Source organism: Callorhinus ursinus, unplaced genomic scaffold (assembly GCF_003265705.2).
Source record: "Callorhinus ursinus isolate GAN/ISIS: 27379988/994484 unplaced genomic scaffold, GSC_fseal_2.0 scaffold3, whole genome shotgun sequence".
In the NCBI taxonomy this organism is placed as follows: Eukaryota; Metazoa; Chordata; class Mammalia; order Carnivora; family Otariidae; genus Callorhinus; species Callorhinus ursinus.
Window position 1 is genome coordinate 80755981 of NW_027397065.1, and position 18350 is coordinate 80774330.

The following is an 18350-nucleotide window of genomic DNA, read 5'->3' on the forward strand; positions in this document are numbered from 1 at the left end:
TTAAGAAAGCAGGCTCTACACAAGGTCACCTCACATTGGGTCCTTCCATTGTAAGTGGCATCGACATCTTACACTGGACCTGCTTTCAACAACCAACTTAGAAGGAGCTCTTCTTCAGAAGAGAACTCAATTGTGTTTAACATTAAAATAAAAACTAATTCCATCATTGAGTCGGCTTTCCACTAAATAACTACCACAGAAACAGTGATTTCCACACGCAAACAAGTAGTAACACAAAAGCTTCTGGACTAGGCAGAGCAATTAATTCAAACATGTATTACTACATATAGTGAAATTCTATATCAAGAACATCAATGGAGCCGATCTTTGTCCTGAGAGGCAAGACTTTCTATGTATCCTTTAAATAATCAAACAGACCTCTTTTTCTCCTCCCACATAATGGTTAATTCAAGTTCTACAAATCACATGATTGTGACCCTCCCATTGTCAAAATCCTGAATTCCAATTTTGAAAGTTTTTGCAGGAACTTTCAACTAGAGCACAGGAATTTTACAATCATAGTGTTTTCCACACTGAAAAACAAGACAGATAACATCATGAAGGCTCCCCAAAAGTCTGCCTATTATATTTTCACGAAATAACAGCATTTGCCTAAGAATTGAGACACTCAAATCCTATGAAAACCCCTTTCTCAGAAGGTAACAGCACAGCAACGAAAAAGCAACTTGGGCACCCTCCGCCTTCTCAGTTTTAAGAATCTCATATGCTCCCACTCAGTAGAACAGAACTGAGACTCACACATTTTATTTGTCTTCCAAAAATAGCCTGCACTGTGAACACAGGGAGAGAGATAATGAAGACCAGATGCCTACCTTCACTGGTAGCCACATTCTTCTGGGCTTGGGTCGGCGTGTGATCTGTACTTGAACTCACGTCGGATGAGATGCTTGAGCTGCCTTTGCCTAGAGAAAACAGGAATGAGCAGCTTTTGAGTTTTGTAACTTCAGAACTGACCATGCCTTCCACTCTGTCCCATACCAAGCCATTATCACTGGTTTCCAAGAAAAGAGCCATAATACCAAGAAGGGAGTTTATAAGGTTTCTTGCCTCTTGCGTTACATATCTGACCCTTAAGAGTGGAACTAAAGCCCTATTACAGTATAGCTCGACTATAAACTCAGACAAGATTATAAAACATATGATAACATAATCTCATTTTGGCATACGTGTGAATAAGAAAGGACATGTGGGAAACTCATCTACAGTATTAATTTTTTATTTGCAACTATAAACTATACATTTCCCAGCACAAGACAAAAGCACATCTAAGAATGAGGCATTATCCGAGTAGTAAGGACCTGCTGGCTCCAAACAGTGGTATCACCTTAGAAACCAAATTCCCTGTTTTAATAGATTGTTCTTGAAAAACAAAAAATACTTATGTATCTAACGCAGTAGTTATCAAGTGGGAGTGCTTTTTCCCTCAGGGGGGCATCTGGCAATTTCTGGTACCATTTTTAGTTGTCACAACTGGGGAGGATATACTCCTAGAACCTAGTAGGTAGAGGCCAGGGATGCTGCCAAACATCTTACAACACACAGAACAGCTCCCACAAGAAAGAATTCTCCAGCACAAAACGTCAGTCATGCCCTAGTATAAAAAAAATCTCACTTCAACTGACAGCTGAGTTTCTATTCTTCTAACTTTTAATAAGATATACAGTAATGTTTCTAAACATTCTCAAAATGTCTGCAAATATGAACCCTACTCACTGCCTAGTAAGAGAAGTATCAGTGACTGCAGTGAGCAGAGTTCTAAGATAACTCCCATGGTACCTGCTACAGATTGAATGTGTTCCCCCCAACCCCCCAATTCACCTAATCCCCAGTGGGATGGTATTAGGAGGTGGAACCTTTGGTAGGGAATTAGAGCATAAGGGGCGAGCCTTCATGAATGGGACTGGTGCCCTAACAGAAGAGACCCCTGAGAGCTCCCTGGCCCCTTCCACCATGTAAAGACATAAGAAAAAGACAGCCATCTGTGAACCAAGAAGCAGGCTCTCACCAGACACCTTGCTCTTGGACCTTTCAGCCTCCAGAACTGTAAGAATTAAATTTCTGTTGTTATAAGCCACTAGTCTATGGTATTTTTTTGTAGCCACTTGAACAGGCTAAGCTGGTGCCCATATCCTTGGTAATCTGTTCCCTCGAGTGTGGGTAGAACCTGTAACTTGCCTCTACACAATAGAACATGGCAAGAGTGGGGGGTTTTGCAGATGCAATTAATTTCCTAATCAGTTGACTTTCATCAAAAGGGAGGTTGTCCTGGGTGGGCCTGGCCTAAATAGGTAAGCTCTCTCCAAGAGTCTAGAGAAGAGACCCTGCCCACTGGCCCTGAAGAAGCAAGCAGGTGTGAGTTCTGCTGCTGCTAGGAAAAGAATTCGGCCAACAGCCACATGAGCGTGGACAGGGACCCACCCAAGCCTCTAATGAGAGCATGGCACTGGCCAGTGTCTTGATCACAACTCTGTGAGACCCTGAACAAAACTCCCAGCTGGTCCAAGTCCAGAATTCTGATCCCAGGAAACTGCGAGATAATAAACGTATCTTGCATTAAGCTGCTGCTAAGTTTGTGGTCATTCGTGATGTGGCAAGAAAAAACTAATATAATGACCAACCAATTCTATCACAAATGAGCTCTTTTTACTTCACAAGGTATGATTGGAACTCTTACATGTGGCTGAGAAATACATTCCCAGTAGTGCTCCCCACGCAGTGGCACAGACCCTAGTTTGGGGGAGTGTGCCTACGTCAAAATACAGAGCAGGAAAGAACAGATGAGCTTCAGGGATTTGATTGTGAATGTTGGGAGTACCGGAACAACACGAGTTCATGGGTGATATCATCTGAGCAGTGATGTCAAAAGGCTGTTGTCTCCCTTTACCACTGAGCATTGCTCACAGTGACTTCTGGCTCTGAGACAAGTCTGTTATTACTGTTGTCCCTGCCCATTTAACATCGTCCTCCCTGAGAGTTAGCCAAGATGACAAAGTAACTCTCCATTAGTTTGTATCTAACCCATTTCTGTGGCCTGCCATGGTTCACCTTCAGACAGAGTGGACATATTGGACCAGGTATGCAGTTAGAAGTATGTCAGTGTGGTCTCTGACCTCAGTCTGCTGCTCTCTTGTTTTTGACCTTGAACACTCACTTGTTCCTCATCCAGGAGGCTCAGTGTCCTAATGTGGCAGGAGAGATGATTGGACTGAGTGATTCCCAGCAGTTCAAATAGTCTGTGATTCTATGAGTCCATTACGATACTCCTCAAACCTGAGTAATGCAACACTCCCTTTAATATGGCAAAAAGCATTACTGTTCACCACTAATGGAGACTTAAATTATTTTTAATATACTGTTATTTAGTGATGCACAAATGGAAAGCTAAAAATAAACTCCATATGCTTTAACTGATTCAACAAGAAGACCAAAACAAAGTAACGAATTAAACACAAAAACAAGAAAGGCCATAAAATTCAAATTAACAGATGATGTTATTTTGCAGAGAGATTAAATTGCCTTTCAAAATGTAAATACAGTACTTGCTGCTAAAGCCAATGTTCTCTTGGTTTGGGCATACCCATGCTACCCCCCCAGTGAGGGTTCAGCCTGCCCACCATCTTCCTCCATTCCGACTCGGGAGTCCCTCCACCCAGAACAGGATGATACATCACCGGGCCTTCACTCGGTCTGACTGTTTCACTCACGATCTTTAAATCTGCTCCTCTTTTATTCCTTATTGGCCCATAAGCATTGAAGTAGAATTCTTGCCTTAAAAGATAGGTGTAAACTTGGACAATGAAATCTTGTGGCAGGACTCGTCTATAAAAGGGAACCAGTATACAATGATTTATTGTTTTTATGATTGTCATCAAAACGAAAGCACAAAGTAAAATAAATTTCAGAGGAAATTCTCAGACAGGTCTGAAAACAGAATGCAGACCCCTTAGGGGACCACAACTCCAGTTTAAGAAATGCTGGTCTATGAAGAAGGGGAAGAAGATAAAGAAAACAAATGATATTTATAATAACAACTATGTATGCTGTGCCATATAGTCTAGTAAATACTTTAAATGTTTCACCACATAGTCACTCTGCCCTGTGGCGATGTTTTGCAATCACGTTTTCATTGCTGCCCTCCCCCATGAGGAAACTTTTGGGACTTTTTTCCTAACTATCCACCAAAGTTGTAATATGGCCAATATACTATACATCTGTTACATGCTCCATGAATATCTCTGCTTTTTACATAAAAAGGAGTTCTCACTCCCCCCCATTGAGAACCAATTTTTGTCCCTTTGAGAACATGGGCCTTCGACAGCACAACACTGAAATTTAACAAATTAATTAATTAAGGAAAGCAAGATAATAGAGAAATATAGTCTACTCTTGTTATTCATGGTAGTTATGTTCTACAAAGTCACCACAAACAATGAACTAACAACGTCGGATAACGGATTCTAGAGGAAAGGCAGGATTAGCTTTCTGCCTACTGCTGGTCACAACATTTTGTGTCCACCCATCAACACATAACCTTGTTTCATGTGTGTTTCTGTTTAAAGACATCTTATAATATATTCTGTTGATTGATCAGCACTGAACTTGCGGCCAACAGTGCTATAATCCAAACTTAAATGAAGTTTACCTAGTAATACATGCGGGGCACCTCACAACCTTCTCACACTTCAGAACACCAGACAGCCCTCCAGCATGATGCTTGAAGGTCACCTTAGGAAGTGAAACCACCAATAAAACTCACACACACACACACACACACACACACACACACAAATGTAGTGCTAAATACACTGCAAAAAGGACACTTATTTATAGTATGAAAGCTGAAACAAGGAGGTGGTATCACCTTGTTCATCCTCAGCTGGGAACGTGCACGCTGGGAGATTCAGATTTTTTGCCACTCCGCTCATGTTCGTAAATGACCACGAAAGCATGGTGAGTACTGATTTGGGGGTTAAAAATAAATTTTAGCAAGTAGACAAATTTGCAAATATGGAATCCACAAATAGTGAGCATCGCCTGTATATAATCTTGTATCACATATGGTTCCACAGCTTGTAGACAGCTTTCATGTGGACTGGAGTGAGTGCAGTCCAGGGTCAGGAGGCTAGGGCTCCTACCTGGATTTGCCATTTACTAGTGTTGGGCAAATTAATAAACCCCTCTATGCTTTAGTTTTTTTCAGCTATAAACAGGGTGGGGATGAGCCATCCCTGCCTCCTAGGGCTGTTTTTAAAAGTCAATAAAATAATCCAGATACAGCACTTAGGAAATTCTCCACAAATCTTAGAATAATGGGGTTCATATTTTGGATGCTATTACCATGCTCTTTGTTTCTACCTTGCTTCTGGAAGCACAACCCTCTCCCCAGTGAGTTCAGGACAAAGGTGTATGTTTCTGGCTGGGGCATTTACAGGAGGAACTCAAGAAGAAATGAACGAGATGATATGTGGCTCCTAATAGTCAAAAACAAAAATCAGAAGTATAACGATGTTCTTCCAAGACAAGCTATTGTCTTAGAAAGATCGTCCTCCATTTCTCACCTTCAGACAGTGTTTGGTTTAGTAACTATTGTCTATACCTTGGGCAAATTGACAGATAAAACTGTCTGTCCATCATAGCGCATCAGACCACATGAATTTAAATTCCCTATCTACCAGTTCCAAGCAATGTGTCTAGGAGAAAATCTCTCAGATTCTCTAAAGTTCATTGTCTTTATCCATAAACTAGGGATAAAAACAAATAAAAAAAATTACCCATTGCCTCTACTATAAATGGGGAATGGACCCACCCTTCAGTGTTTGGGGGACATTGCTAGGAGGAGTAAATGGGCTCCAGCTGGTAAAGCATTCAATCATATCAAGAGCCCACCCTGTGATTGTTCAATACTGACCCATTTATCACAGTCTAATTTGTATCAGGAAACAAGAAATGAAATTGAAAACAGTAATTATTATTATATTATTATACGGGCATAGAATAGTAAATACACATTATATACACATGTAAATTAAACTTTACACACCTTATATAGCTAGCAAAAATCCCTCTGGTATGAGCAAGGCTGACCATTCTGCTCTCTAACTGCTTTACCTACATGAAAGTTTGTTTATCTGACCAATGGCCAAAACCCTCATTAGGGGTTATGAGCATATCAGAACTATGCCTGTTAGATTTGGTAAAGTACAAAGTTGCACTTTATTTAATATCCTCCCAATTGGGCTAAAGGCTAAAATGAGGACAGGTGAACAAACAACTAGGTATCAAATACAAATACACACCAAAGCAAGTGAAGACTAATGCACGGATGTTGGTCAATGTTGTTTGTAATAAATTAACATACATACATATAATTCTTAATCATAGTGTGGAGAAACTAATCAGCAGACTGATCATCCAGATCAGTTGGGGCCCACGGTTAATCCAGGGACATTAGCAGAAGGAAGTTTCTAGCCATGCATTCCTTCTGTTAGAATGTGCCACGTTTCCCCAGTGTTTGAAGAGAAAGACAATGTTCATTCAATGGGGATTCTATTGTAGAGAGTGATTTTAAGTCTATTTTATTTTTTTAATATTTTATTTATTTATTTGAGAGAGAGAGAGAGAGAAAGCAGGGGGAGGGGCAGAGGGGGAAGGAGAGAGAATCTCAAGCAGAGTCCCCACTAACCGTAGAGCTTGACATCAGTCTCACGACCCTGAGATCATGACCTGAGCCATAGCCAAGAGTTGGATGCTTAGCCAACTGAGCCATCCAGGAGTCACTTGTCTCTTCATTTTACAATTCCCATATGTAAAACTGCAAAACTAAGTTTCTTCTCTCTTCTCCTTCCCCGTGCCCAGGCTGATTTTGTAAATGCAGATATTTAAAACAAGACAGCCGGACATTCCATTGTGATTTATTGATAACATGAGGAAGGTAAAGGGTAGAATAGAAAAGATCACTCTATATATGACAAAAAAATGAACAAATGGGTCCTATGATCTTCAACATTCTTAAGAGTCCAAGAAATTACTTGCAAAATTGATTCCTTATAACTTCCAGATTATATGCACTGAATTCATTCCTGTGGGTTTCAGCCACAAACTTCTGATATGAAATCCACAAACAAGCATGTGGGCCCACGTGGGGGCCTCAGCCCATTACATTTCCTGTTCCTCTCCAGTACCTTGCTTTCAAGCCGCTGTTGGCACACCATGACAGCCTGGTTCAATACTAAATGTCTACACCAAATGAAAGAGAATTTTTTTTTCAATATCTTAGAATTAGATCACGGGAGTGGTGGGTCATATTTGTGTGTTGAATTCACTGTTATTTTTCTGATTGTTATCTTGAGGTAATTTCTTACCTTCTTTGATCCACAGTTCAAGGGTCTATGCGTAAAGAATAATAATATTAGTTATCTCAAAGAATGATCTGGCTTAATCCCCAGCTCAGGTGCATATTGGGTTTTGAAAAGAAACTGATATCGTGAAAGCATATTAGCTCTCCAGAGTCAGAAACCTTGAAGTAGAGGGAAATGAGGAATCAGATACTAAACACTCTGCTTTACTTTACTGTGAGCAAAAGTCAGTAGATGGCCTTTGTGTGTGCATCTCCTCCGGAGAAGACCGTAACAGGAGATGAAGAGGGGGAGAGGAAGAAAGGAAAGGAAACAGAAGGGGAAACTTCAGCCCTGATGTTCTTTTTATTTCAAGCCATGTAATGCCCTAAATGGTATTTTCCTTACACCAATTTCCCAAAGCACCTAGCAAGTGATCTCAGGGCCACTGAGCAGCATACTCACAACTGCAACGCGCTGGCAGGCCAGGGCAGAGCTGGAAAACAAGAAAGTTAAGTGAGCACCTGCTTCACGCCCAGGCGGCGGTGTGCTGGTCCCTCCCGCTAAGAAGCCGCCGTTCTTAGAGGTTTATATTAAGCCTAAGAAAAGCCAAGGACATGGGCGCCTGGGGGGCTCAGATGGTTAAGCGTCCGCCTTCGGCTCAGGTCATGATCTCACGGTCCTGGGATGGAGCTTTATGCCAGGCTCCTTGCTCAGCGGGGAACCTGCTTCTCCTTCTCCCTTCGCCCCCCTATCATGCTTGCTCTCTCTCTCTGCCTAGTGCTCTTTCTCAAATAAATAAATAAAAATTCTTAAAAAAAAAAAAAAAGAAAAGCCAAGGACACTTTTCAGCATTTGCCTCATTGCTGAGAGATGCTGTCACCACTCAAACACTTGGTTCAGAGTGGTGGCATTTTTAAATTCCATTAAAAATATGTATAACATAAAATCTGCCATAAAATTTGACTATTTTTAAGTGTACAATGTAGTGGCATTGTTTACATTCATAATGTTGTGCAACCATCACTCCTATTCCCAAAATTTTTCATTACCTGACAGAAATCCTGTATCCGTTAATCAGTAACTCCCCATTTCCTCCCTTCCCCAGCTGCTGGTAACCTCTGATCTGCTTTCTGTCCCTGTGAATTAGCCTATTCTGGATACAGCACCTAAGTGGAATAATACAATATTTGTCCTTTTGTGTCTGGCTTATTTCACTTTTTCTTTTTTTTTTTTAAGATTTTATTTATTTATTTATTTATTTGAGAGAGAGAGAAAGAGAGAGAGGACAAGCACTGGGGAGCGGCAGAGGGAGAGAGAGAGGGAAGCAGACTCTCCGCTGAGCAGGAAGCGTGGCATGGGGCTCGATCCCAGGACCCAGAGATCATGACCTGAGCTGAAGGCAGACACTTAACCCACTGAGCCACCCAGGTGCCCCATTGTTTCACTTCTTCAAGGCTCCTTCAGGCTTTAGAACGTATCAGTACTTCATTCCTTTTTACGGCTGAATAATACTTCATCATGTATATATACCCTGTTCTGTTTATTCATTTCTCTGTTGAGGGGCTTTTGTCTGTTGACTCTTCTTTTGGCTATTGTGGGTAATGATGCAATGACAGGGTGCTGGCTTTGATTGCTTGTGGTTTTTAACTTTCAAACTTCTGGTGCATGTTGTTTCTAACCGAAATCAGATCCTGAGTGCTGTGGCTGGAGCAGGCGAACAAAGTACACAGAGTTCTTCCAGGAGAGAAAAACGGGACAACCCCACCGCTGAGTCAGCAGCTCCTCGAGAGCCATCTACAGCCCTGCCACAGCCCCCAGGAACGGAATGTCAAGCAAGGATGGCGGGAGTGTTGAATTACCTCCAGGCAGGGCTGGATGGCCGCTACTGCTGGTAGCAGCAGATCTAGAACCAAAAACCAGCACATGGCACCGATGCTGGCCGAGCAGACATCAGGCTTCAGGATCCAAACACACACCTGTGGCACCAGCTCTGCTCTTGGAAGGCTGCGAGGCTCTGACTGCACACTTGGGGGCTTCCTCCCTCTCCCCAAATGGGGACTGTGCACGCTCTCTCTCTAAGAAAGGCAAGAGCTTCTGACTCATGTAAGACAGTGCAGGAGGGGGTGTCCCACTCCCAAACCACAGGAGCAAAACTGTGATGTATGAAATGCAAGCCCAGGGCTTAACCACACACGACCCTGAAGGATAGCCAATCACTTAAATAGTGTTAGCTTCGAAGCCAAAGGGTAAACAGAGAAAGAATCAACAGAAATAATTTAAGTTGATCAGCAGTCAGCACACCCCCTTGTCATTCTTTGTCTAGGGGGAAGACAGAAGGCATACTTAGACACAAATCTCAATTAAAACCCATCTCTTCTGCAAGCCTCCTGTATGCTGTGATAAAGAAAAAGAAAGGGGCATGACTTTCAGAAATCCTCGGAAGGTAGCAGATGGCCACAAGCAGGCCCAAAGTGCAGGGTATCGCGCTGGAGGGTGTGGAGGCTGACAGCGGGCTGCTTTACACCTGAATTTTGTCTCCACCACTAACTACGTGGTGGAGCCTCAGGCCATTTCCTCACTTTTGAGTAGCAGTTACTCCATCTTAAAATGGGGCACTGCTGAGTCCACACTCACAGAACAGCCACAAGAATAAAATGATGTAAGCCAATTGCTTAGAATGGCATATGCATATAAAAGATACTTAATACATGCTAGCTCTTACTAATCATCTTCCCGATCCATATCCTCAATCACTAACTCAGTTTAATTCAACAAATAACATGTGAAACCTAATGCATGCAGAGGATGATGATTAGCTTTAGAAAAAGCAAGACAAGTCATAATGGGTTGGGGAGATAAACCACAGACACATGAATAGAACTGAACATAAAGGCAGTATGGTTAAGTTTCAAAATCAGATCAGTGAGTGGCATCCCCAAATACTATCTGATTCACAAAGTTTCACTGCTGTTTAGTGTGACTGCTTTTTTTTACATATAATGACATTAAAGATATATAGATTGATGGAAATCAATCATGTCTGTCTTCTCCACTAGATCCTGAACTCCATGAGGGTAGGTTCTCCGTACCCGTTTTCTTCACTGCTGTGACCCCCCAAAGCAAGCACTGTGCTTGGCATACTGTAGACACTCAGTCCATATGTGTTGAATGAGTTGGCACAAGAGTGAGGTCCCGACTGAGTGAATAAACTGGAAATTCTTTTTTTTTTTTTCGAAGTGGACTCCACACCCAGCATGGAGCCCAACGCAGGGCTTGAACTCCAAACTCCGAGATCAAGACCGGAGCTGAGATCGAGAGTTGAACACTTAACTGACAGCCACCCAGGTGCCCCTGGAAATTTATTTCTAATGGAATAACCTGGCCCTGGGATGTTTCCTAATAAGCACCATCCCTTCCTTACAGACACCACTCAAATCTGTGTTAACCCAAAAGACAGTCTTTACACAATAGCTATGTGTTGAGCATGCAAAATAGAACTTAGAAAATTCATACAGATTCCCGGTGATGACATAATATACAGTTCTCTGTACTAGGTTCCCAGGCAGGCCTTCACAAATTACCACTAACTAGGTGGCTTAAAATAACAGAGATGTAGTGTCTCACAGTCTTGGAAGCTAGAGGTCTGAAATCCAGGGCTTCAGTCAATTCTCCGAGAGGGAGACTCCATCCTATGCCTCTCTCCCAACTTCTGGTGGTTGCCAGCCACCCATGCCATTCCTTAGTTTGGGGCAACAGAACTCCCATCTCTGCCTTGGTCATCATGTGGCCATCTTCGCTCCATGTGTCTCTGCCTCCTTTCTCATAAAGACACCAGCTATAATGGATTAAGGGCCCACCCTACTCCAGTGTGCCCTCAGGTTAACTAATGACATCTGCAATGACCCTATTTCCAACTAAGGTCACATTCTGATGCTCCAGCAAGGATATAAAGTAGTGTTGGGGGTGGGGGCTGGGGGGCACTTTCCAGCCCAGTAGATACCCCAACACCATTTTGTGCAGAATTAAACAGAAAGCAGAAAACCCCGCCCTGAGTCTACCATACAAGTATTTACTCCAGTCTGATTGCATGGCAACATTACTGTGGGTGGAAAAGATTAGCAAATAAGACTGAATGCATCGTGGAACGCACGAAGTCCTGAAAGAGCCTCCCAGCTTGTGAAAGGGCAAGCACTTAGCACTCTATCACGGGTGGTTGTAGGTTGAAAAGGCTGGACGGTATTTCACTAAAGGCACCAGGGCAGAGGCTGCCCCCCGCCCCCCACTCCTCTGCCTCACAGCTACCTACGGGCCTTCAGGCAACTATCCAAGAGTTAACACAGAAGTCACAGAGACAGATGCTGGTGCTGCTGACAGATGGTGCCTCGCAGCTGGGTTTCTGAGCCAAGTAATGAGAGGATCACACCGTGGACCGGCGAAAGTGTATGTGCACCTGCACAAGAATTTCCACTGTACTCTAAGTCACTCAAAAGATATTTTACACCAATGGCAACCTCCCTGTAATTTACACCAGCGATTTTCCTCCAATGTTCTGAAGGGCTGCTGCGGTCCAAAGACCATGAGAAGACTTTGCCTCGTTTAATGTGATACACAAGGAAAGACAAGAGTTCTTTTTGAAGTTCATTGCTATTTCAACATGGTCTGGGAAAGGCTTCACGGCTATGTGTTCATTTCCTGGCATCAAGAGCCTCTGGTGCCAATAAATTCATACTTGCCTCTTCTGATCCCTCATTCACTCACTCATTCAGTCAACATGCCATGTGCCAGACCCCATCTTAGACACAATTCCATAATCAAGCCATCTTGGTGGTAGAGGCTACTTTGCTTCAGGATCTTAAAGGCAGTGAAAGAGGAAAGAAAACACCAACTCCACCTTTTAACAGAGAGTCTAGGGAAGGGACAGGCAGCAACATCCTTTGAGTCTTTGTGGCTTTCTGTGGCTCAAACCATCAAAAATCAGTCACCGAACTTTATACCCTACGGCCACTCTGATTTAAGATTTTTTTTTTAATTTTTTATTGTTATGTTAATCACCACACATTACATCACTAGTTTTTGATGTAGTGTTCCATGATTCATAGTTTGTGCATAACACCCAGTGCTTCCTGCAGAATGTGCCCTCTTTAATACCCATCACCAGGCTAACGCATTGCCCCACCCCCTCCCCTCTAGAACCCTCAGTTTGTTTTTCAGAGTCCATCATCTCTCATGGTTCATCTCCCCCTCCGATTTCCACCCCTTCATTCTACCCCTCCTGCTAACTTTTTTTTTTTTTTTTACATATATTACATTATTTGTTTCAGAGGTACAGATCTGTGATTCAACAGTCCTGCACAATTCATAGCACTCACCATAGCACATACCCTCCCCAATGTCTATCACCCAGCCACCCCATCCCTCCCCCCCCCCACCACTCCAGCAACCCTCAGTTTGTTTCCGGAGAATAAGAATTCCTGTATCAGTGAGGTCATAGGATACATGTCTTTCTCTGATTGACTTATTTCGCTCAGCATAACATCTTCCAGTTCCATCCACGTCATTGCAAATGGCAAGATCTCATTCCTTTTGATGGCTGCATAATATTCCATTGTGTATATATACCACTTCTTCTTTATCCATTCATCTGTCGATGGACATCTTGGCTCTTTCCACGGTTTGGCTATTGTGGACATTGCTGCTATAAACATCAGGGTGCAAGTAACCCTCTGGATCCCTATATTTGTATCTTTGGGGTAAATACCCAGTAGTGCAACTGCTGGATCATATGGTAGCTCTATTTTCAACTTTTTGAGGAACCTCCATACTGTTTTCCAGAGCGGTTGCACCAGCTTGCATTCCCACCAACACTGTAGGAGGGTTCCCCTTTCTCCACATCCCCACCAACATCTGTTGTTTCCTGACTTGTTAATTTTAGCCATTCTGACTGGTGTGAGGTGGTATCTCATTGAGGTTTTGATTTGGATTTCCCTGATGCTGAGCGATGTTGAGCACTTCTTCATGTGTCTCTTGGCCATTTGGATGTCTTCTTTGGAAAAATGTCTGTTCATGTTTTCTACCCATTTCTTGATTGGATTATTTGTTCTTTGGGTCTTGAGTTTAATAAGTTCTTTATAGATTTTGGATACTAGCCCTTTATCTGATATGTCATTTGCAAATATCTTCTTCCATTCTATCAGTGTCTTTTAGTTTTGTGGACTGTTTCCTTTTGCTGTGCAAAGCTTTTTATCTTGATGAAGTCCCAATAGTTCATTTTTGCCCTTCTTTCACTTGTCTTTGGCAATGTTTCTAGGAAGAAAGTGCTGCAGCTGAGGTCAAAGAGGTTGCTGCCTGTGTTCTCCTTTAGGATTTTGATGGACTCCTGTCTCACATTGAGGTCTTTCAACCATTTTGAGTCCAATTTTGTGTGTGGTGTAAGGAAATGGTCCAGTTTCATTCTTCTGCATGTGGCTGTCCAATTTTCCCAATATCATTGGTTGAAGAGACTGTCTTTTTTCCACTGGACATTCTTTCCTGCTTTGTCAAACATGAGCTGACCAAAGAGTTGAGGGTCCATTTGTGGGCTCTCTATTCTGTTCCATTGATCCATGTGTCTTGTTTTTGTGCCAGTACCATACTGTCTTGATGATGACAGCTTTGTAATAGAGCTGGAAGTCCGGAATTGTGATGCCGCCAGCTTTGCTTTTCTTTTTCAACATTCCTCTGGCTGTTCGGTCCTTTTCTGGTTCCATACAAATTTTAGGATTATTTGTTCCATTTCTTTGAAAAAAGTGGATGCTATTTTGATGGGGATTGCATTGAATGTGTAGATTGCTCTAGGTAGCATTGACATCTTCACAATATTTGTTCTTCCAATCCATGAGCATGGAACGTTTTTCCATTTCTTTGTGTCTTCCTCAATTTCTTTCATGAGTATTTTATAGTTTTCTGAGTACAGATCCTTTGCCTCTTTGGTTAGATTTATTCCTAGGTATCTTATGGTTTTGGGTGCAATTGTAAATGCGATCGACTCCTTAATTTCCCTTTCTTCTGTCTTGTTGTTGGTGTATAGGAATGCCACTGATTTCTGTGCATTGATTTTATATCCTGCCACTTGACTGAATTCCTGTATGAGTTCTAGCAGTTTTGGGGTGGAGTCCTTTGGGTTTTCCACATAAAGTATCATGTCATCTGTAAAGAGAGTTTGACTTCTTCTTTGCCAATTTAGACGCCTTTTATTTCTTTTTGTTGTCTGATTGCTGTGGCTAGGACTTCTAATACTATGTTGAATAGCAGTGGTGGTAGTGGACATCCCTGCCGCGTTCCTGACCTTAGGGGAAAAGCTCTCAGCTTTTCCCCATCGAGAATGATATTCACTGTGGGTTTTTCATAGATGGCTTCTATGATATTGAGGTATGTACCCTCTATCCCTATACCCTGAAGACTTTTGATCAAGAAAGGATGCTGTACTTTGTCAAATGCTTTTTCTGCATCTATTGAGAGGATCATATGATTCTTGTTCTTTCTTTTGTAAATGTATTGTATCACGTTGATTGATTTGCGGATATGGAACCAACCTTGCAGCCCAGGGATAAATCCCACTTGGTCGTGGTGAATAATCCTTTTAATGTACTGTTGGATTCTATTGGCTAGTATTTTGGTGAGAATTTTTGCATCCGTGTTCATCAAGGATATTGGTCTGTAATTCTACCTTTTGTTGGGGTCTTTGTCTCGTTTTGGGATCAAGGTAATGGTGGCCTCATAAAATGAGTTTGGAAGTTTTCTTTCCATTTCTATTTTTTGGAACAGTTTCAGAAGAATAGGTATTAATTCTTCTTTAAATGTATGGTAGAATTCCCCTGGGAAGCCATCTGGCCCTGGGCTTTTGTTTGCTGGGAGATTTTTGATGATTGCTTCAATTTCCTTAGTGGTTATAGGTCTGTTCAGGTTTCCTATTTCTTCCTGGTTCAGTTTTTGTAGTTGATACATCTCTAGGAATGCATTCATTTCTTTTTTTTTTTAAGATTTATTTATTTATTTATTTGAGAGAGAGAATGAGATAGAGAGAGAGAACATGAGAGGGGGGAGGGTCAGAAGGAGAAGCAGACTCCCTGCCAAGCAGGGAGCCTGATGTGGGACTCGATCCCGGGACTCCAGGATCATGACCTGAGACGAAGGCAGTCACTTAACCAACTGAGCCACCCAGGCGCCCTAGGAATGCATTCATTTCTTCCAGGTTATCTAATTTGCTGGTATATAGTTGCTTATAATATGTTCTTATAATTGTTTGTTTCTTTGGTGTTGGTTGTGATCTCGCCTCTTTCATTCATGATTTTGTTGATTTGGGTCATTTCTCTTTTCTTTTTGATAAGTCTGGCCAGGGGTTTATCAGTCTTGTTAATTCTTTCAAAGAACCAGCTCCTAGTTTCGTTGATCTGTTCTACTGTTCTTTTGGTTTCTAAGTCATTGATTTTTGCTCTGATCTTTATTATTTCTCTTCTCCGGCTGGGTTTAGGCTTTATTTGCTGTTTTTTCTCTAGCTCCTTTAGGTGTAGGGTTAGGTTGTGTATTGGAGACCTTTCTTGTTTCTTGAGAAAGGCTTGTATTGCTATATACTTTCCTCTCAGGACTGCCTTTGCTGCATCCCAAAGATTTTGAACAGTCGTGTTTTCATTTTCATTGGTTTCCATGAATTTTTCTAATTCTTTAATTTCCTGGTTGACCCATTCATTCTTCAGTAGGATGCTCTTCAGCCTCCATGTATTTGAGTTCTTTCCGACTTTCCTCTTGTGATTGAGTTCTAGTTTCAAAGCATTGTGGTCTGAAAATATGCAGGGAATGATCCCAATCTTTTGGCAGTGGTTGAGACCTGATTTGTGACCTAGGATGTGATCTATTCTGGAAAATGTTCCATAGGCACTAGAGAAGAATGTGTATTCCGTTGCTTTAGGATGGAATGTTCTGAATATGTCTGTGAAATCCATTTGGTCCAGTGTGTCATTTAAAGTCTTTATTTCTGGGATGCCTGGGTGGCTCAGTCGTTACACATCTGCCTTCGGCTCAGGTATGATCCCACGGTCCGGGGATCGAGCCCCGCATCGGGCTTCCTGGTCCGCGGGAAGCCTGCTTGTGTTCCCTCTCTCACTGTATCTCTCTCTGTCAAATAAATAAAATCTTAAAAAAAAATAAAAAAGTCTTTATTTCCTTGTTGATCTTTTGCTTAGATGATCTGTCCATTTCAGTCCGGGGGGTGTTAAAGTCCCCCCCTATTATTGTATTGTTGTCAATGTGTTTCTTTGCTTTTGTTATTAATTGCCTTATATAATTGGCTGCTCCCATGTTAGGGGCATAGATATTTACAATTGTTAGATCTTCTTGGTGGACAGACCCTTTGAGCAGGATATAGTGTCCTTTCTCATCTCTTATTACAGTCTTTCGTTTAAAATCTAATTTGTCTGATATAAGGATTGCCACCCCAGCTTTCTTTTGGTGTCCGTTAGCATGGTAAATGGTTTTCCACCCCCTTACTTTCAATCTGATGGTGTCTTTGGGTCTAAAATGAGTCTCTTGCAGACAACATATCGATGGGTCTTGTTTTTAATCCAATCTGATAGCCTGTGTCTTTTGATTGGGGCATTTAGCCCATTTACATTCAGGGTAACTATTGAAAGATATGAATTTAGTGCCACTGTATTGCCTGTAAGGTGACTGTTCCTGTATATTGTCTGTGTTCCTTTCTGGTCTATGCTGCTTTTAGGCTCTCTCTTTGCTTAGAGGACCCCTTTCAATATTTCTTGTAGGGCTGGTTTCATGTTTGCAAATTTCTTTAGTTTTTGTTTGTCCTGGAAGCTTTTTATCCCTCCTTCTATTTTCAATGACAGTCTAGCTGGATATAGTATCCTCGGCTGCATATTTTTCTTGTTTAGTGCTCTGAATATATCATGACAGTCCTTTCTGGTCTGCCAGGTCTCTGTGGATAGGTCTGTTGCCAATCTAATGTTTCTACCATTGTAGATTACATATCTCTTCTCCCAAGCTTCTTTCAAGATTTTCTCTTTATCTCTGAGACTCCTAAGTTTTACTATTAGATGTCAGTGTGTTGACCTATTTTTATTGATTTTGAGAGGCGTTCTCTGTGCCTCCTGGATGTTGATGCCTGTTTCCTTCCCCAAATTAGGGAAGTTCTCTGCTATAATTTGCTCCAAAATACCTTCTGCCCCCCTCTCTCTTTCTTCTTCTTCTGGGATTCCAATTATTCTAATGTTGTTTCATCTTATGGTATCACTGATCTCTCGAATTCTGCCCTCGTGATCCAGTAGTTGTTTATCTTCTCAGCTTCTTTATTTTCGATCATTTGTTCTTCTATATCACTGATTCTCTCTTCTGCCTCATTTATCCTAGCAAGTAGTGCCCCCATTTTTTATTGCACCTCATTAATAGCCTTTTTGATTTCGACTTGGTTAGATTTTAGTTCTTTTATTTCTCCAGAAAGCGTTTCTCTAATAACGTCCATGCTTTTTTCAAGCCCAGCTAGTATCTTTAAAATCATGATTCTGAATTCTAGGTCTGACATCGTACTAATGTCTGTATTGAGTAGGTCCCTGGTAGTCGGTACTACCTCTTGTTCTTTTTGTTGAGGTGATTTTTTCCGTCTCGTCATTTTGTCCAGAGGAGAATAGATGAATGAGAGAACAAAATGCTAACAGGGTAACAATGTCCCCAGAAAATATACTCTGAACAAATCAGAAAAGACCTGAAACCGGGGGAAAAGAAAGGGAAAAAAGAAAAAAGAGAAAGAAAAAAAGAAAGAAAAAGAAAAAGATAAAAACAAAAACAGAACAAAACAAAAAAACAGAATATGATCAAATATGATCAGGCTGGTGCATAGATCAGTGCCACACACTAGATTCTGGGTGTATTTTGGTCTGTTAGAAGAAAGTGCCTCCCAAAATTTTAAGGACAGAAACACTTGTATATGTACAAAAATAAGGGTTGATA

General features: G+C 41.7%; 1 protein-coding gene across 2 annotated transcripts in view; it reads right to left on the reverse strand.

Moving 5' to 3' along the window:
* The window catches only part of FBXL7 (F-box and leucine rich repeat protein 7), a 388316-nt gene that overhangs the window by 276592 nt on the left and 93374 nt on the right, over positions 1 to 18350 (reverse strand). For both annotated transcript variants that reach the window (XM_073891077.1, XM_025867455.2), the window contains exon 2: positions 834 to 923. In XM_073891077.1, the coding sequence (XP_073747178.1) occupies positions 834 to 923 (90 nt within the window). The remainder of the gene's footprint in view (positions 1 to 833; positions 924 to 18350) is intronic.